The 19,463-nt window shown below is 39.2% G+C and overlaps 1 protein-coding gene across 5 annotated transcripts; it reads left to right on the top strand.

Moving 5' to 3' along the window:
• Window positions 1-2,147: 2,147 nt before the first annotated feature.
• Window positions 2,148-19,443, top strand: LOC108298554 (calcium-binding mitochondrial carrier protein SCaMC-1-like). 5 transcript variants are annotated; one of them, XR_001822614.2, is made up of 5 exons: window positions 2,148-3,167; window positions 4,803-4,847; window positions 14,918-15,108; window positions 15,494-15,623; window positions 18,693-19,443. XR_001822614.2 is itself a non-coding variant. In XM_037735831.1 (3 exons), exons 1-3 carry the CDS (start codon window positions 2,985-2,987, stop codon window positions 15,533-15,535), a joined length of 270 nt encoding a protein of 89 aa, XP_037591759.1. In that variant the 5' UTR covers window positions 2,347-2,984; the 3' UTR covers window positions 15,536-16,948. The 5 variants fall into 5 exon arrangements, 2 of the variants coding, with proteins under 2 accessions (XP_037591758.1, XP_037591759.1); XR_005198771.1 differs by having other exon boundaries at window positions 2,343-3,167; window positions 14,918-15,623; XR_005198772.1 differs by lacking the exon at window positions 14,918-15,108 and having other exon boundaries at window positions 2,348-3,167.
• Window positions 19,444-19,463: the final 20 nt, after the last annotated feature.

The raw sequence follows: 19,463 nt of genomic DNA, 5'->3' as shown, positions 1-19,463 counted from the left end.
TATCTGGATATTTGTTTATAAATATAAAAATGTCTTGGCCTTTTCCTTAGTTTTCAAAAGATCTGTATGAAAAGATGCTATATCCATTTTCCCAAAAGGTAAACATACAATTAGACTTAAATATTAAATTTTAAGTAAACTAGAAATATAGTTTATTAATTTCTGGGTGAATTAAAATCTTTAATATTCATAAAATCTATTTTTATTTCTCCAAATTTTCATACAGTCATAGAAATTTGCCTTTAAGTGGATTAAAATATAATTTATAATACAGAATGTAACCTAATTACATAATTAACCTAGTATAATTTCATCTTAAAGAGTTGGACTATTTTGAAGCTTTTCTGAATTTTCTACTTTGTATTTTAAAAAGCTAAAATTTCAGCATTTTACGTGCATTTTAAATTTATTTTTCTTTTTGACCTCTCCTTGCCATATGTGCATATTTTAAATCTGTTTGAAAGCACTGACAGAAAACTCACACATTTAAAATTATGATTCATAGCCCAACAGTGCAGTTTGGGCTCCTTTTCTTTCTCTAAAATAAACAAAACAAAACGGAAAGTGCTAAACAGAATTTCATGGCATCAGAATACCTCGGTCTCCTACCAGTGTTGTGAATAGAATAATGGTGGCCTCTCACCAACATTATAAACATTACAAGAAAGCACCAATGTGACCAAAGTAATTTAGAAAAATGTGTGAGCTCTTACACTCAAATCTGTGTTAAAAAAGGCAAAAAAGACTGCGCTTTTCTTTTTTTAATCCATGTACTTTATACTTTACTTTCAGACTCTGATCTACTAAAGAAAGGCTGACTGGAACTTCCCTTTACAATCTTAATCTTGTATGAAGGATGAAGAGTGTTTTTATCCATCCCTGCTTTTTTTGCCTCTATCTTTTCAATTTATGTTGAGAGAGAATAGGCTAAAGATATTTTAATATGTCTATGTATAGCTACATTATAAAGATTAGATAGTTTTAAAATGGAGATTTAATGGATATAACTATACATTATATAATTTATAATATATCAAACAACTAGTAACTATATTAGATGAGTCCATTTTTTCCAGTTTTTCAGGACATAGATATTTCTGCCATTGGATAGATAACAGAGTTTCAGTTACTTTAATATTTGGGGCTGTATCATACTTCTCAAGGTTATTAAAATGTAAGTAAAATCTACTCTCACAGGGTTGAAACTCAAAATAATATTTGATATAATTCTTTTCCCTCTTGTTAAATGCCATGATTGAATTTGCTGCGAAATCAGAGAAATTTAATTTTCTAAGCGATAAGGTACTTAATAAATGATTAATCATGAAATAAGTTGTTAAATTTTCTACAAATTGAAATGAATATAAATGCACAATTGAGATACATTTGAGTAACCAACGTCAATTTTTAGTCAGATTCTCCCTTTTTTTTTTCTTTTTTTGTTTTTTTTGAGATGGAATCTCGCTCTGTAGCCCAGGCTGGCGTGCAGTGGCGCGATCTCGGCTCACTGCAACCTCCACCTCCAGGGTCTGGGTTCAAGCAATTCTCCTACCTCAGCCTCCCATGTAGCAGGAATTACAGGCACGTGCCACAATGCCCAGCTAATTTTTGTAATTTTTAGTAGAGACAGGGTTTCACGATGTTGGCCAATCTGGTCTTGAACTCCTGATCCTCCCGCCTCGGCCTCCCAAAGTGCTGGGATTTAAGGTGTGAGCCACTGCACCCAATCTCCCTCTTTTTTCTTAATACGATTAATAGAAGCATTTTAAACTTATAATCAAGTTCCTAAAGGTCACATAAATGTGACTAATATAAAGCACATCTTGAGAAATTATGTGTTACCATGCCTCGTAATTAAAAAGCAATTCGAAATTAACCTTGTATAAACAAGTTTATATAAATTCATATCAACGAATTTCTATTCTGAACTATAGAGGAAAAATAAATGGCAACTGGATCCCTCAATAGCTCTATAGATAATACAAATCAGAGATTGATTTAAAATAAATGCATAGTGGAAAAATACTCTTGAATTCTTCAGCTCCTCTTTATTTTGCTATTTATTTTTTCTCTATGTTTTAGAACAAAATTTATGAATAGAAAAGTGGCATATAAATTGGAACTGTCATGATGTGTGTTTCATATTTCTGGATTTGGAGATATGTTCTAATTTTAATCTGTATGTATCTTTATTATTTATTTTTATTTTATGAATAGGGATAGAAGTATTTCTGCATACAACTCAATTAACTGGAAAAAGTTTATATAAGAACGTGAACAATCTAATCGCATTATGGCCAAAATAGGTTTGCCAACAAGGGCTGGGCTGGCAGGGAGGGAAGAGAGCGACAGGGACAGGGCAGAAGCTCCTCAGGAGGCCTCCCCTCTTCAGACCTCTTTTGCGGGGTCGCCAGGGTCCCCAGCCCCAGGTGCAGGTCCTCCTGGGAGGAAGGGTGGCACCAGGGTACTGGATGCTGGCATCAGGAGAGCGGGTCTGAGCCACTCACTCCCTGCCTCATTTCCCGCCACAGTGGCTTCCGGCAGGCACCGAGTCTGTGCGGGGAGAATCTTACATCCGCGAGTGCCCTCTGGACGCCACCTGGGGAATGCGCTCCCTTTTCCCAAACGTCCCTCGGCTCCCACGTCGACCGCCCGTCCAGCAGTCCTGGCTACCCAACGCCACCACGTCCGGCACCTCAACTCACATCTGGCGCCTCAACTGTCGCGTGGCGTCTCGTCAGGCATGCCACAAGGTGGCGCCCCGAGGTTCCGCCGAGGGTCCTCTCCGGGGCGCCCGAGAGCGCGCAGGCGCCGGTGGCCTGGCCCGCGTGGGCTCCGAACCGCGGCGCCTTCGCCAGGCAGTATAGGAAGCGACAGACAGCCGGGACCCACTGCCGTGGGCAGCCGGGCGTGGAGGAGGCAACGGCGAGTGTCGCGGTGTGGGCGAGCGGGCCGAGTGGTCCCCTCAGCCTCCGGACCCGGCCATGCTGCGCTGGCTGCAGGACTTCCTGCTGGAGGCGGTGGCCTGCCAGGATGACGATGACTACTTACGCTACGGGATCCTTTTCGAAGACCTGGACCGCAATGGGGACGGCGTGGTGGACATCATCGAGCTCCAGGAGGGACTGAGAAACTGGAGCTCCGCGTTTTACCCGAACTCCGATGAGGTGAGCGACCGGAAGTTGGCATCGGCAGTCTGGAGAGACGTTGGGCAGAGGGTGAAGCCAACCCCGCCCTTCCCAGAGATGCTTTGGAGTAAGGGTGGGATTCTCCTCTGTGAGCCGTGTCACCAGAATAATATGACCCAGCGAAACATGTTCTTAACCTTCTTCTTAAAATGGCCACTTTCCAGCCAGGCGCGGTGGCTCATGGCTGTAATCCCAGCACTTTGGGAGGCTGAGGCGAGTGGATCACCTGAGGTCAGGAGTTCGAGACTAGCCTGGCCAAGATGGTGAACCCCCGTCTCTACAAAATAAAATACAAAAATTAACCAGGCCTGGTGCTGTGCGCCTGTAATCCCAGCTACTTGGGAGGCTGAGGCAGGAGAATCACTTGAACTTGTAAGCCTGGGCGACAGAGCAAAACTCCGTTTAAAAAAAAAAAAGCTACTTTTCTTAGTGACAAAGGCCTCCAGGACTTTTGGGGAGATGCTGTTTCTGGTGACTCGTTCAACATTTACGCAACCAGCCCACAACGTCAGGGGCCATGTTAGAGACTTTGTGCAGAAGTAAATGACCATCACTTTTCTTAGGGAGTTCTCTGCCCAGGCCAGTGTGCTTCACCCCAGGGTCTATGGGAAGGCAGACTTTGATCCATGGGTTTACATTTCAACTGATTGTTTTAGAACCTCACCTAATTTAGGAATGCCTTTCTCCTCTAGGCCAGTCTTGACTTGATTATTTTTAAACTATTTAGATGGAAGTTTCAGGATATCAAGAGAAAAAAATTATTTTATTTCTTCTGCAACAATGCTTAGCAGAGGTCTTCAGATATTACTCCTATTGAATCTTAGGAGTAATATCAAAGATTGTAAAGCTCTTTGTGAGATTTCTCTCTTTCCTTCCTTCATTGCTTCCTTCCCTCCCTCCCTCCCTCCCTCCTTTCTTTCTTTCTACTTTCTTTCTCTTTTCTTTCTTTCTTCTTTCTTTCCTTCTTCTTTCTTTTCTTCTTCCTTTCTCTTTCTTTCTTTTCTTTCTTTTTTCTTTTCTTTCTTTTTCTTTTTTCTTTCTTTTGTTCTTAGAAGTCCAAACCTTCTGGACTCCTCTTTAGTCTTCGGGCCAGATACAGGAAGCCAGTTTTGCAGGTAAGACAAGTATTTGCTTCAAAGGTAGGAGGGTCAAAACATCTCCCCTCCCCTTTGAAACAGTCACCTTATTTGAATCAGGTTAATTGGCCACATCCCTTTCTTTCCCTCTTTTTGTTTCTTCCTCTTTTTCAGAGATAAGGTCTCACCCTGTTGTCCAGGTGATCATAGCTCATTGCAGTATCGGGCTCCTGGGCTCAAGCAATCCTCCTTCCTCAGCCTACTGAGTCTCTGGAATTACAGGTGCACACCACTGCACCTGACTAATTTTTTAGAGATGAGGTCTTGCTATGTTGCCCTGGCTGGCCTTTTTGTTTTTAATAGAAACTTTAAAACAGCAAGTAAGTAGAAAGGTCTCAAGAATTTCGTAAGCATTACATATTCTTTAATTTGGGTATTTATCTTTTGTTATGTGGCTGGTTAGAGTTATAAGACTTTTTTACTTACCCATGTCTGCTGAAGTTTCAATTCTTGGCAGTATGATTTTTTTTCTTGTAAGGTGAGCAGTTTGCAGAAGATTGGTCCTGTTGCTGTGCCAAAAGAGGTAAACTTTATTTCAACTCAAAGCAAGCTTGAATTTGAAACTAGGGCTTCCACTCTTTCAATACTGGACTGCCATTCCCACAGGCATGTGTCCAGAAGGACTCCTGTGTCTGCTGTACTCAGGCTAAGGTTCAGGAGAGCCCAGAGAGCCAGACCTCCCTCACTTCTAGGCTCCCCCAACAGTTTCTCCTCAGCTGTAGTGACTGCATTGAAAATATTCTTGCTCTGCTTTAGTGTTTTGGTTTGGAATGATGTGCAGCTCAATGGTTCCTAACCCCAAGTTGATCAGAGTAAGAAATACCTGGGAAGGTCAGTGATAATACAAGTTTATTGTCCTCCTTGCAGGGATTCTGATTCAGTGAGCTCAGGTGGGGCCTGGAAGGTGTTTGTTAACATGACTCAGATGTGCAGTCAGTTTGGGGACCCTCTGATACCACAGTTTATGGGATGATTCTTTCTGTTTTGTTGGTGACGAAACCAAGGCACAGAGGGTCTGTAACTTGCCCAAGTTCCCTTTGCTGTAAGTACTGGAACCAGATATCAGGTACAGTCCCCCTCCCACAAACCCCTTCCCACATTTTCCAGCTCAGTTGGAAAGAGTGGGCTCTTTCCAAGTAGGTGTTTCTCTCCCCTGTACCTCAATTCTGCCAAAAGAAAGTTTTTGAATTTAATTTGTTTCATCTAATACATTTCCTCACAACGTGCTCTTCCTCAGCATCCTCTTCTGGCCACTTACTGTGAGATGTCACTTTTTGAGACAGGGTCTGGTTCTGTCACTCAGGCTGAAATGCAGTGATTATAGCTCACTGCAACCTCAAACTACGGGGCTCATGTGATCCTCCTATCTGAACTTCCCAAGTAGCTGGAACTCTAGCACACATCACCATTCCTGGCTAATTTTTAAATTTTTTATGAAGATAAAGTCTTGCTGTGTTGCTCAGGCTAGTCTCAAACTTCTGGCCTCAAGCAATCCTCCCACCTAGGCCTCCAACAGGGCTGGGATTACAGGAGCAAGCCACAGAACATGGCCCTAAAATGCTTTTTTTTGGATTTCCTTTGAGCATCATGTGGGTGCTCAAAAAGTTTTGGATTTTGGAGCATTTTAGATTTTGTATTCAATTTTTTTTTTTTTTTTTTTTTAATCAAAATAAAAATATAGGGAATGGAGATGTGAAAAGATCCCTCAATTTATTACTGTTATAATTATTCCTTCCAAAGTATAATCTTCTAAAGTATAATTTATATGCCACAAAATTCACAATTTTTAAGCATACTATTCAGCTTATTCAAAAGGTTTTGATTCCATCACCACTACCTAATTCCAGAATACTTTCATAATGCCAAAAAGCATGCTACTCTTACTGGCAGTCACTCTCCAATTCCGCCATTTTGGCAGTCCCTGACAACCACTAATCTACCTTCTGTCTCTCTAGATATACTTGTTCTGGACATTTCCTGCATATGGAATAATGCAACGTGGCCTTTTGCATCTGCATCTCTCACATAGCACAATGTTCTCAAGGTTCATCCTTGTTGTAGCATGCATTGATACTTCAGTCCTTTTTTTTTTCATTGTTCTTTAGGTTCTTTGGTACATGTGCAGATCATGCAGGATTGTTGTGTAGGTACATACATGGCAATGTGGTTTGCTGCCTCCATCCCCCTGTCACCTACATCTGGCATTTCTCCACATGTTATCCCTCCCGAACCTCCCCACCTCCCTGTTGTCCCTCCCTTGGCTGCCCCTCAATAGACCCCAGTGTGTGATGCTCCCCTCCCTGTGTCCATGTGTTCTTGTTGTTCAGCACCCACCTATGAGTGAGAACATGCGGTGTTTGGTTTTCTGTTCTTGTGTCAGTTTTCTGAGAATGGTGGTTTCCAGGTTCCTCCATGTCCCTGCAAAGGACACAAACTCATCGTTTTTTATGGCTGCATAGTATTCCATGGTGTATATGTGCCACATTTTCCTTGTCCAGTCTGTCGTCGATGGGCATTTGGGTTGGTTCCAGGTCTTTGCTATTTTAAACAGTGCCACAATGAACATACATGTGCATCTTTATAATAGAACAACTTATAATCCTTTGGGTATATACCCAGTAATGGGATTGCTGGGTCAAATGAAATTTCTTTTTCTAGATCCTTGAGGAATCACCATACTGTCTTCCACAATGGTTGAACTAATTTACATTCCCACCGACAGTGTAAAAGTGTTCCTATTTCTCCACATCCTCTCCAGCATCTGTTATCTCCAGATTTTTTAATGATCGCCATTCTAACTGGCGTGAGGTGGTATCTCAAGGTGGCTTTGATTTGCATTTCTCTAATGACCAGTGATGATGAGCATTTTTTCATATGTTTGTTTGCCTCATATGTCTTCTTTTGAAAAGTGTCTGTTCATATACTTTGCCCACTTTTGGATGGGTTTGTTTGATTTTTCTTGTAAATCTGTTTTAGTTCTTTGTAAATTCTGGATATTAGCCCTTTGTCAGATGGGTAGATTGAAAAATTTTTTCCCATGCTGTTAGTTCACTCTAATGATTGTCTGTTTTGCTGTGCAGAAGCTCTGAAGATTAATTAGGCCCCATTTGTCTATTTTGGCTTTTGTTGCCAATGCTTTTGGTGTTTTAGTCATGAAATCCTTACCTATGCCTATGTCCTGAGTGGTTTTGCCTAGGTTTTCTTCTAGGGTTTTTATGGTGTTAGGTCTTATGTTTAAGTCGTTAATCCATCTGGAGTTAATTTTAGTGTAAGGTGTCAGGAAGGGATCCGGTTTCTGCTTTCTGCATACTGCTAGCCAGTTTTCCCAACACCATTTATTAACCAGGGAATCCTTTCCTTATTGCTTGTTTTTGTCAGGTTTGTCAAAGATCGGATGGTTGTAAATGTGTGGTATTGCCTCTAAGGCCTCTGTTGTGTTCCATTGGTCTATATCTCTGTTTTGGTAGCAGTACCATGCTGTTTTGATTACTGTAGCCTTGTAGTATAGTTTGAAATCAGGTAATGTGATGCCTCCAGCTTTGTTCTTTTTGCTTAGGATCATGTTGGCTATGTGAGCTCTCTTTTGGTTCAATATGAAGTTTATGGTGGTTTTTTCCAGTTCTATGAAGAGGGTCATTTGTAGCTTCATGCGGATAGCGTTGAATCTGTAAATTACTTTGGGCAGTATGGCCATTTTCACAATATTGATTCTTCCTAACCACGAGCATGGAATGTTTCTCCTTTTGTTTGTGTCCTCTCATATTTCCTTGAGCAGTGGTTTGTAGTTCCCCTTGAAGAGGTCCTTTACACCCTTGTTAGTTTTATTCCTAGGTATTTTATTCTCTTTGTAGCAATTGTGAATTGAGTTCACTTATTATTTGGCTCTTTGTCAGTCTGTTATTTGTGTATAGAAGTGCTTGTGATTTCTGCACATTGATTTTGTATCCTGAGACTTTGCTGAAGTTGTTTATCAGTTTAAGGAGATTTGGGGCTGAGATAATAGGGTCTTCTAAATATATAATTATGTCATCTGCAGATAGAGATGATTTGACTTCCTCTTTTCCTAATTGAATACCTCTTTTTTTCCCCTGCCTAATTGCTCTGGCTAGAACTTCCAATACTATATTGAATAGGAGTGGTGACAGAGGGCATCCTTGTCTAGTGCCGGATTTCAAAGGGAATGCTTCCAGCTTTTGCCCATTCATTATGATAGTGCCCATAGGTTTGTCATAAATAGCTTTTATTATTTTAAGATATGTTCCTTCAATACCTAGTTTATTGCAAGTTTTTAGCATAAAGGCTTTTGAATTTTGTCAAAGGCCTTCTCTGCATCTATTGAGATAATCACATAGTTTTTGTCTTTGGTTCTGTTTATGTGGTGGATTACATTTATAGACTTGTGTATGTTGAACCAGCCTTGCATCCCCGGAATGAAGCCTACTTGATCACGATGGATAAGCTTTTGATGTGCCGTTGCAATCAGTTTGCCAGGTTTTTATTGAAGATTTTTGCATCTATGTTCATCATGGACATTGGCCTGAAGTTTTCTTTACTTGTTGAGTCTCTGCCGGGTTTTGGTATCAGGATGATGTTGGTCTCATAAAATGATTTGGGAAGGATTCTCTCTTTTTGTATTGTTTGGAATAGTTTCAGAAGGAATGGTACCAGCTCCTCTTTGTACGTCTGGTAGAATTCAGCTGTGAACTCATCTGGACCTGGACTTTTTTTAGTGGTAGGCTATTAATTGCTGCCTCAACTTCAGCCCTTGTTATTGGTCTGTTAAAGGTTTCTATTTCTTCCTGGTTTAGGCTCGGGAGGGTGCAGGTGTCCAGGAATTTATCCATTTCTTCCAGGTTTACTGGTTTATGTGCATAGAGCTTTTTGCAGTAATCTCCAATTGTAATTTGTATTTCTGTGGAGTCAGTGGTAATATCCCATTTATCGTTTTTTTTTTGGCCTCTATTTCATTCTTCTCCCTTTTCTTTTTCATTAATCTGGCTAGTGATCTATTTTGTTGATCTTTTCAAAAAACCAGCTCCTGGATTTATTGATTTTTTGAAGGATTTTTTTGTGTCTCTATCTCCTTCAGTTCTGCTCTGATCTTAATTATTTCTTGTCTTCTGGTAGCTTTTGATTTTTTTGATCTTGCTCCTCTAGCTCTTTCAATTTTGATGATAGGATCTGGATTTTAGATCTTTCCTTGCTTCCATTTATTGCTATAAATTTCCCTCTAGACACTGCTTTAAATGTGCCCCAGAGATTCTGGTACATTGTTTCTTCATTCTCATTGGTTTCTAAGAACATCTTTACTTCTGCCTTCATTTCATTGTTTATCCAGTCGACATTCAGGAGCCAGTTGTTCAGTTTCCATGAAGTTGTGAGGTTCTGAGTTAGTTTCTTAATTCTGAGTTCTACTTTAATTTCACTGTTGTCTGATAGACTGTTTGTTATGATTTCCATTCTTTTGCATTTGCTGAGGAGTGATTTCCTTCCAATTATGTGGTCAGTTTTAGAGTAGGTGTCATGCAGTGCTGAGAAGAATGTGGATTTGGGGTGGAGATTTCTGTAAATGTCTATTAGTTCCACTTGGTCCAGATCTGAGTTCAAGTCCTGGATATCCTTGTTAATTTTCTCTCTCATTGATCTGTCTTATATTGACAGTGGAGTGTTAAAGTCTCCCACTATTATTGTGTGGGAGTCTAAGTCTCTTTGTAGGTCATTAAGAACTTGCTTTATGTATCTGGGTGCTCCTGTATTGGGTGAATATATGTTTAGGATTGTTAGTTCTTGATGCATTGATCCTTTTACCATTATGTAATGCTCTTCTTTGTCTCTTTTGATCTTTGCTGGTTTAAAGTCCATTTTATCAGAGACTAGGATTGCAACTCCTGCTTTTATTTTTGCTCTCCATTTGCTTGATAAATCTTTCTGCATCCCTTTATTTTGAGCCTATATGTGTCCTTGCATGTTTGATGCTTTTCCTGAATACAGCACACTCATGGGTTTTGACTTTTTATCCAATTTGCCAGTCCGTGTCTTTTGATTGGGGCATTTAGTCCTTTAACATTTAAGGTTAATATTGTTATATGTGAATTTGATCCTGCCATTTTGCTGCTAGCTGGATGTTTTGCCCACTGGTTGACACATTTTCTTCATTGTGTTGATGCTCCTTACCATTTGATGCATTTTTGGAGTGGCTGGTACTGGTTGTTCCTTTCCTTGTTTAGTGCTTCTTTCAGGAGTTCTTGTAAGGCAGGCCTGGTGGTGAGGAAATCTCTCTGCAATTGCTTGCCCATAAAGGATTTTCTTTCTCCTTTGCTTATGAAGCTTAGTTTGGCTGGATATGAAATTCTAGGTTGAAATTTCTTTTCTTTAAGGATGTTGAAAATTGGCCCCCACTCTCTTCTGGCTTATAGGGTTTCTGCAGAGATATTCACTGTGAGTCTGATGGGCTTCCCTTTGTGGGTAACCTGCCCTTTCTCTCTGGCTGTCGTTAGCATTTTTTCCTTCATTTCAACGCTAGTGAATCTGATGATTATGTGCCTTGGGGTTGCTCTTCTTGAGGAATATCTTTGTGGTGTTCTCTGTATTTCCTGGACTTGAATGTTGGCCTGCCTTGCTGGGTTGGGGAAGTTCTCCTGGATAATATCCTGAAGAGTGTTTTCTAGCTTGGATTCATTCTCTCTGTCGCATTCAGGTACACCTATGAAATGTAGATTAGGTCTTTTCACATAATCCCATATTTCTTGGAGGCTTTGTTCATTTCTTTTCACTCCTTTCTCTCTAGCCTTGCTTTCTTGTTTTATTTCATTGAGTTGATCTTCAACTCTCTGATATCTTTCTTCTGCTTGGTCGATTTGGCTATTGAAACTTGCGTATGCTTTGTGTTTTTTTATATTTATTATGCATAACTTCTCAAAAGCCCTAAGGATCTTCCATTGCTGATTAGTCTAAAATATAAGAGTGATTAGGGGAAATGGATTAATATGATTTTTTCATTTTTAAAACATAAAGCAAAATTTTAACATTCCTTTGATCATTCGTCACTACATGTGACTTAGTCTTTTTCTTATGTGGAATTATTTTTAATAGACAAACTATCTTCTCTTCAGTAACCTTTACTTTTCCAAATCAACATTATGCAAAATAATATATATAGCATATGTACATGCGTATATACATACATATACACACAGATATATATATGTGTATGTATATTTCATCTGATGCACAATGGAAGATAGTACCAACATTAGTTTTGTAGAGTTTTCAATTTATAGAAAAAATATTTTGTGTGGTTTAAAATTTTATTTTATATTTCTTTTTCAACTTTTATTTTCAGATCTGGCACTACATCTGCAGGTTTGTTGCATGAGTAAATTGCATGTCACTGGGGTTTGGTATACAAATGCTTTGTCACTCAATTAGCGAGGATAGTATTTGATAGGTATTTTTTTCCACCCCCACCTGCCTCCCCCCTCCACCCTCAAATATGTCCTCATGTCTATTTTTCCTTTGTTTCCATGTGTACTCAATGTTTAGCTCCCACTTATAAGTGATAACGTGTGGTATTTGTTTTTCTGTTCTTGCATTAATTTGCTTAGGACTTTCATCTATGTTGCCGCAAAGAATATGTTTATCCCTTAAAAAAAAAAAAAAAGACACAGTATGTTGTGGTTGCATAATAGTCCATGGTGTACCACATTTTCTTTACCCAGCCCACCATTGATGGGCATCTAAACTGATTTTATTTCTTTGCTATTGTGAATAATGCTGTGATAAACATATGAGTACATGTGTCTTTTTGGCAGAATAATTTGTATTTCTTTAGGTATATACCCAGTGATGAGATTGCTGGTTTGAGTGGCAGTTCTATTTTAAGTTCCTGGAGAAATCTCCAAGCTACTTTCCACAGTGGCTGAACTAAGTCATATTCCCACTAGCAGTGTATGAATATTCCATTTTCTGTGCAACCTCACCAACATCTGTTATTTTCTGACTTTTAATAATTGCCATTCTGACTGGTGTGAGATGGTAGCTCGCTGTGAATTTGATTTGCATTTCTTTGATTAGTGATGTTAAGCATTTTTTCATATGCTTGTGAGCCACATATATGTCTTCTTTTGAGAAGTATTTGTTCACCTTGTTTGCCCAGTTTTTAATGGGGTTGTTGGTTTTTTGCTTGTTGATTTAAGTTCCTTATAGATTGTGAATATTAGATCCTTGTCAGATGCATAGTTTGCTATTATTTTCTCCTTTCTGTAAGTTGTCTATGTAATCTGTTGACAGATTCTTTTATTATGCAGAAGCAATTTATTGCACTTGTCGGTTTTTTTCATCATTGTTCTTGTTGTAATTGCTTTTGGAAGCTTAGCCATGAAATCTTTGCCAAGGCCTATATCCAGAATGGTACTTCCTAGGTTTTCTTCTAGAGTTTTTATAGGTTTAGGTCTTACATTTAAATCTATAATTCATTTCACATTGATATTTGTATATGGTGAAAGGAAGGGATTCAGTTTTAATCTGCATATGGCTAGCTAGTTATCTCAGTGCCCTCTATTGAACAGGGAGTCCTTTTCCCATTGCATATTACTGTCAGCTTTGTCAAAGATCAGATTGTTGTAAGTGTGGGGCTTTATTTCTGTGTTCTCTAAGCTGCTTCATTGGTCTATGTGCCTGTTTTTGTACCAGCACCATGCTGTTTTGGTTACTGCAGGCTTGTAGTAGTTTCAAGTTGGATAATGTGATGCCTCTGGCTTTGTTCTTTTTGCTTATGACTATTTTGACTTTAGGCTCCTTTTTGGTTCTATATAAATTTTACAATACTTTTGTCTAATTCTGTGAAAAATGATGTTGGTAGTTTGTTAGCAATAGCATTGAATCTGTAAATCACTTTATGCAATATGGCCATTTTAACAATATTGATTTTATTTTATTTTATTTTATTTTTTTTGAGACGGAGTTTCGCTCTTGTTACCCAGGCTGGAGTGCAATGGCGCGATCTCGGCTCACTGCAACCTCCGCCTCCTGGGTTCAGGCAATTCTCCTGCCTCAGCCTCCTGAGTAGCCGGGATTACAGGCATGCGCCACCATGCCCAGCTGATTTTTTGTATTTTTAGTAGAGATGGGGTTTCACTATGTTGACCAGGATGGTCTCGATCTCTTGACCTCGTGATCCACCCGCCTCGGCCTCCCAAAGTGCTGGGATTACAGGCGTGAGCCACCGCGCCTGGCTAACAATATTGATTTTATATTTTAGATCTAACATTTTGGTCTTCGATCCATTTTGAGTTTATTGCTTTATATATATAATTTCAGGCAAAGACTCATGGAGGAGCTTTGTCCTAATAGCAGCAGGGAAACTTGGGAAGCAAATTATTTTAAAGAGTTCATCCCCAGACCAGTAAACCAATATTTCATCTTCCTGAACCTGTTAGTGATTGGCTGAGTGCCTTGGAGAAGGAGAAATAAATGGGATATGTAGATTACACACTGCCATATACATCCCTATTTTATGGTATTTATGGGTACAAAATGGCTCTAATAACCCAAGGGTAGTCCTACTCAGAGGAATTTTAGGAACAAAAACACACCAGAGGTAGGGGAGAATTATACAGAGAGGATAATAGGGATCACAGGTAATCCAGTTTGGGCTACTACAATGTCTCCTTCTGGTGTACATGGAAAGGAGTCCATGCACATATCAAGAATTCAGTAAACATGTGTCTTGGGAGTTAGAAGCAAATTGAAAATATTTCACAGGTTTGTATTTTTGCAAATATGAAAATAGTGGTATTGTGTTTGTATGTGTTTTTGTTTTGCCATGACTAGCATAAAACGTTCAGATCAGGAATCTAGACATACTCCCTATAAGGAAAAGATAGAGAAACTACCTAGATTCCCACGATGCCAAGAGCTATTATGAACACTGAGAGAATCCTAAGGGTTGGTTGCCATTTTCCAAGTTCAACCCAGTGAGCCCAACACTTTTCAGATTTGTTGGATTTCCTGGTTTTTTTCCTCAGGTAGAATAACAGAATAATTTGATACTCTGAGTGTCAGAGATAGACAAACATAATATTATGTGGACATACCACATTATCAGCCTCATGATGATCTCACTGTAAATGTAGATTTATCATTTTTTTGGGTCTGATTTGCCAATTCAATGTTTTATACAATCTCTGATTTGGGTGGATATGTTTTTATGCAATTCCCTAACATTCCTTTAAGTAAATTATTACTATTGGTGAAAGTCAAACCAGAATAATCAGTGTACAAAGTAATTGGCCAATCCTGTATTAAATACTGAATGGCCTTTATGACCCCAAATTCATAGTATCTTTGAAACCATATATTGCCCATTCAGAACTCCTAAAGTCCAAAGCCATATCTCACTGCTACCCTGTGATTATTGTCACTAACCTCAGTCAATTTAATACCCTAAAGGTCTCTGTTTTATTACATGATCCTAGAGGCAGACACATATGTACAGCTTTTCTAAGTGCATAAGTAGACTCCTGTTTCTCTTCAGACGATTGGAGTGAACCAACTTTCATAGTTCTCAATATGTCATCTTATTTTTTTTCCTAGAGAATGGGTGATTTAACTATTTATTCAAAACAAAACAAAACAAACAAACAGACAAAACCTGGGGAGATAATGCAGCTTTGAGCGCTACAATATTGAGGCTTATTCTTTGTTGTCAAAAATTCTGAGGTTATGGGGGATCTTATGAAGATGTGTGACAGATGACAGTCATCTTGAGACACTTGATCTCAAAGGTAAGATAGCAAACACAGCTTCCTCACTTTCAGCATAATTTTAGAACACCTTTGTTTTCAATAGATTTGCTCACTGTTTTTCTTCTAGCTTACTTTTGGGGTCCTGTACTTCCTCCTGATTTCTGTTTCTCTTCTTCTGCTGGCAGGATTGCTCCCACCCACAACAATCTCCAGGGCCCACAGAGCTGAGGAAATAGTTGTCTGGTGGTGAGGCTGTCTTATTTAATATAGGAGCTGCCCTACTGCTGCCATGTCCCACTGGGACCTCTTAAATCATCTGTCCTCTTTAAATCATTATTTCATGTCAGCTCATCTGTGTGGATTAGGAGAAAGTTGGGTCATTGATAAAATGCATAACAAAACTCCCTCATTTCTCCTAAAATAGGAGGCAGTATCTGTAATCTTCAGGAAAACCTTTTTCATCTGAGCTCTGAGAAGCTCCAACATGGAAAGAAGAAGAGATCAACTGAGGTTGAACTGCAAGAGCTGAAAGAAACCTACTCCAGACCCTCCAGGTAGGACACCTTCCCCGGAAAAAGGAAGCTTCTAGTTAGAGGCCATTAAGGACAATGACTACAAAAGTTTACTCATTCTCTTGTGTTTGGATTTTGGTGCAGATTGTTACTTTCACTACAAATAAGACTTTTATAGTATTTAATTCACATTATGATGTTCCAAAACCCTAGATATTAATACTTTTGCCTTCTTGGGCCCCTTCATCTATCAAATGGTAAGATATATATCCCATTGTGTTGTTATAAAGAGAATGTATTATTACTATATGTTAAAAAATGTTCTTCAACTCGAAACAACATGATTTTTCTTCTAATTTTAGAATAAATGAAAACATTTCTGTTTGTGCCCACTACGTGGGGTCCTATGCCCCCCAGTCTTAGCTGATCCAGGCCAAAAACCACAAACACCATGAATTCAGCAGTTTGTAAACAATAGAAGTAAGTTGTTCTCAGCTCTGGAGTCTGGAAAGAGGCACTGGCCAATTTGTTGTCCAGGGAGGACTGTTTTCCTAAATCACAAATGTCCCCTCTCTCTGCATCCTCTTATGATACAAGTCACAAGGCAGCTCTCTGGGGCCTGTTTTATGATGACCCTAATCCCATTTATGAGGGTTCTGTTTTAATAATCTATTAACTCCCAAAATCGTCTGCTTCCTAATACCATCACCTTTGGAATTAAGATTTCAATGTAAGTATGTAGGGGAGTGATATGGTTAGGCTTTAGTGTCCCTACCCAAATCTCATCTTGAATTGTAATCCCCATAATCCCTATAATCCTGAGGTGTCGAGGGAGAGATCAAGTGGAGGTAACTGAATAATGGGGGCAGTTTCCCTTATGCTGTTCTTGTGATAGTGAGTTCTCATGAGATCTGGTGGTTTATAAGGGACTTATCACTTCTCCTTCTTGCCACCTTGGGAAGAACGTGCATTGCTTCCCCTTCACATTCTTCCATGATTGTAAGTTTCCAGAGGCCTCCTTGGCCAAGCTTAACTCTGAGTCAATTAAACCTCTTTCCATTATAAATTTTACCTAGTCTTGGGCAGTTCTTTATAGCAGCAGTAAAATGAACTAATAGAGGCAGACACAAGCTTTCAGTCCATAACAGGCCCAGTGTGTCCCCGGGATGGAGAAGAAAGGGAATAGAATTTATTAAATAATTTTTCCACATACCTACAACAGACTTACTCATTTTTGAAACTGTATCATTGGGAAAATTAGACCCTGGCTTAGAAATAAGGGGAAGAGAAGCTGGGCACGGTGGCTCATGCCTGTAATTTCAGCACTTTGGGAGGCCAAGGCAAGCAGATCACCTGAGGTCAGGAGTTCAAGACAAGTCTGACCAACATGGAGAAATCCCATCTCTACTTAAAATACAAAATTAGCTGGGCATGGTGGCACATGCCTATAATCCCAGCTATTTGGGAGGCTGAGGTAGGAGAATCACTTGAACCCAGGAGGTGGAGTTTGCAGTGAGACGAGATCACGCCATTGCACTCCAGCCTGGGCGACAGAGCGAAACAAAAAAAAAAAAAAAAAAAAAAAAAAAAAAAAAAAAAAAAAAAAAAAAAAAAAAAAAAAAAAAAAAAAAAAAAAAAAAAAAAAAAAAAAGAAGAAAGAAAAGAAAGAAAGAAATGAAGGAAGGAAGGAATAATCTTTTCTGAAATGAAAACTGCTATGGTTTCAATGTCTTCCCCAAACTTCATGTGTTGGAAACTTAATGCACATTACAGTGTTGATAGAGGTGGGACATTTAAGAGGTGATTACGTCATGAGCAGTCTGCCCTCATAAATGGATTAATGCCATTATCATAGGAGAGGGGTCCTTATAAAAGTGGGTGTTTGGCTTGCTTCTCTCTCTCTCTCACCAGTGTGATACCTTTGTCATGTTATAACATAGCAAGACAACCCTCACCAGAGACAGTCCCTCAGCTTCAGATTCCTAACCTCCAGAATCGTTAAGTAAATTTCTGTTCTTATAAAGTACATAGTCTATGGTATTCTGCTATAACAGCATAAAAAAGACTGGGACAAGAACTCATGGTTGTTTCTTTTTTTTTTTTGAGTTTTGCAAAGGTTTATAACCCTCCATTAGCATAATATGATCAATATGCTATGACTTTCTCAGCTACTTTCTCTAAAGTAAATGGATTAATAAACTAATTTTTTAAACATGCCGTCTGAGCAGAGTGAGCGTATCACAACATTCAGCAGTGCCTTCAGAAACACAGCTTTTGCATGAAACTAGAGAAGTGGACACTCTACTACAGAACTCTAGAGATCTGAGAGCTTACTGTTTTGCTTCTGTGGACTGCAAATAAATTCCTGAAAGGCTTCTGTACTTGTTCAGAGAGTTCTTTATCTCTCTGGATTAGGTTCAGACATTTCTTGGAGTCAAAAATTTCAATGGGCACTTAACCCCAACCATCTCCCAGATCACATCTCCTATGGTCTTCCTTATATTTGATTCTTAGCCAGTAATCCTAATCATATCCTATAACATTCTACTACACTCTTCTGGTGGTCTCTGGGTTAATTTAGCTCAAGTTCTATAATTCTGTCCATTCTCCTACTTTAGGTCTCAGGTCCTCTTCCCTTGTATACAAGGTTCCCAACTCTTCCCACCTTAATTGGGATGGGCCTGAGTAAAACAGAGTAACCCAGGGGCCATGAGACAGAGTTTTACTGATTTGTATCACAGTCCTGCAAGGTGACTCATGGGGAGGCTAATCTTTAAGCTTTGCAGAAAAACCATGCAGAAAGGTGCCTCTGTGTTAAACTCAACTTCTGACACCATAGACCTTATAATATTGTCCAGTTATTTTCTTCTCTGATGCTTATAAAGAATTGCTGGCATTTCTTCATGATTCATTCTAAATTCAAAGTCTCAGTGTTCACATTATATTGTCATAACCAGTTTTACATAAAGGTCTCTCAAGTGTTCTCAGTGTTTAAGAGCAAGAAGAGTATCAGTCAGGCTTGGACTGAAAGAACTGAGAGGCTACACACTAAGGACATGGGCTAAATCATCATTTTAAAAGTTTTTTTTTTTTTTTTTTTTTTTTTTACAGAATATCCAAGTCACGATCAAGATTATGGCTGACAGCAGGCTCTCATGCAAAATGAAGGCCCTGAAGGTGAAAAATGAGCACAATTCTTTATAAAAGGGGAAGTATTAGGAGATTTGCTCAGGGCACTTACCTCTCTAAACTTAGTTTCTTCATTTGAAAATCAGGATAATAATCTCAAGCTTGTAGTAGGGTTGATAGAATTAAGCAAGAGAACCTTTATAAACGCTTTGAAAGGGTGCCTGACACATATCAGGCACTTAATAAAATTTTAATTTTCTAGTTTTAAAAAAGACAGACTTTGACCTTGGATACAATAATCAAAAAGCCTAGAGTTCTACTTACTCTAAAGAGAAGTCTTTACTTAGAAGCCAGCATTTTCTAACTACGTCTCTGGTAATAATGTCTGAATTGATCTTTGGCTCTACTGTCTCCTATTTTTTTTTTTTTTATAGACAGATTCTTGCTCCACTGCCCAGGTTGGAGTGCAGCGACACAATCATAGCTCACTGCAGCCTCCAACTATTGAGCTAAAGTGATTCTCCTTCCTCAGCCTCCTAGATAGCTGGGACTCCACACATGTGCCACGATGCTAACTTTTAATATATTTTTTTGTAGAGGCAGGGTCTCAATTTGTTGACCAGGCTGGTCATGAACTCCTAGCCTCATGTGATCCTCCCACCTAGACCTCTCAAAGGATTTGATCCACAGGATTTGAGCCACCACACCTGGCCCTATCTCTTCTTTCAATGGTTTCATTCTATTTTCTTTTTT

The sequence above is a fragment of the Cebus imitator genome, unplaced genomic scaffold, assembly GCF_001604975.1.
Source record: "Cebus imitator isolate Cc_AM_T3 unplaced genomic scaffold, Cebus_imitator-1.0 Scaffold994, whole genome shotgun sequence".
Taxonomy (NCBI): Eukaryota; Metazoa; Chordata; class Mammalia; order Primates; family Cebidae; genus Cebus; species Cebus imitator.
Note: the sequence above shows the minus strand (reverse complement) of the source record. Positions and strands in the feature narration are given on the sequence as shown.

Coding starts and splice junctions, on each gene's coding strand:
- LOC108298554 (XM_037735830.1), top strand. CDS start 2,985: ATGCTGCGCTGGCTGCAGGACTTCCTGCTGGAGGCGGTGGCCTGCCAG. Junction 3,168..4,802: donor TTTACCCGAACTCCGATGAG/GTGAGCGACCGG, acceptor TTTTCTTGTAAG/GTGAGCAGTTTGCAGAAGAT.